The following is a 954-nucleotide window of genomic DNA, read 5'->3' on the forward strand; positions in this document are numbered from 1 at the left end:
TTATGTGAGTAAGTTTTTCCTGCTCTTGAATACCTTGTGCACTGCGAACCTTATCTGTTTGGTTTTTAGACTGTAAACCAAGGGGTTGAGAACAGGAGTCAAGAAGAGGAAGAGGTTGGCCATGGTGACATGAAGAAGAAAAGATGTGAATGTGCCAAACCTATGAATTACAGCCAACACAATGAGTGGCACATAAAAGATGCAGACAGTGAAAATGTGGGAAACACAAGTATTAAGTGCCATGAGCTGACCATCTTTGGAGGCAATACCCAGCACTGTTTTCAAAATTAGGATGTATGAAATGACAATGAACATAGAGTCAACTCCAAAGGAGCACAGGACAAGGGACAACCCATAAATGATGTTGACTGTGATAGGGCCACAAGCCAGCTTCATAACATCAGGGTGGTAGCAATAACTATGTGATAGAATGACGTCCTTGCAGAAGGGCAATCGCTTGAGCAGTATTGGCAAAGGTACCATCAACACCACACCCCTAATCATGGCGGCAAGCCCCATCCCCATAATCCGAGAATGGGTTAAGACTACTTTGTAGTGCAGTGGGTTGCAAATAGCTACAAATCTATCAAAGGCCATGGCCAGCAGGATGGCTGACTCCACGGAGGAGAAGGTGTGGATAAAGAACATCTGCATTAGGCAGGAGTGCAACTCAATCTCTCTGTGATTCAGGAGGAAGACACTGAGGACTGTAGGCAGAGTTGATAAAGACAGACCCACATCTGTGGCTGCCAGCATGGACAGGAAGATGTACTGAGGCTCGTGAAGGCTGGAGGTGGTTTTGATGATGAAGAAGATAGTGCTGTTTCCTAGGAGGGCAATTAGGTACATGACACACAGTGGGATAGAGATCCATATTTGTACAGCTTCAAGTCCAGGGATGCCTGTTAAAAGGAGAATGGGTGGCTGGAAACAGCTACTGTTTATAAGCTCCAT

At 45.3% G+C, this 954-nt stretch overlaps 1 protein-coding gene across 1 annotated transcript; it reads right to left on the bottom strand.

Moving 5' to 3' along the window:
* LOC133057255 (olfactory receptor 51I2-like) lies at nucleotides 1-954 on the bottom strand. Its single transcript, XM_061143595.1, has one exon. It carries the CDS (start codon nucleotides 952-954, stop codon nucleotides 1-3), a length of 954 nt encoding a protein of 317 aa, XP_060999578.1.

Source organism: Dama dama, chromosome 1, assembly GCF_033118175.1.
Source record: "Dama dama isolate Ldn47 chromosome 1, ASM3311817v1, whole genome shotgun sequence".
Taxonomy (NCBI): Eukaryota; Metazoa; Chordata; class Mammalia; order Artiodactyla; family Cervidae; genus Dama; species Dama dama.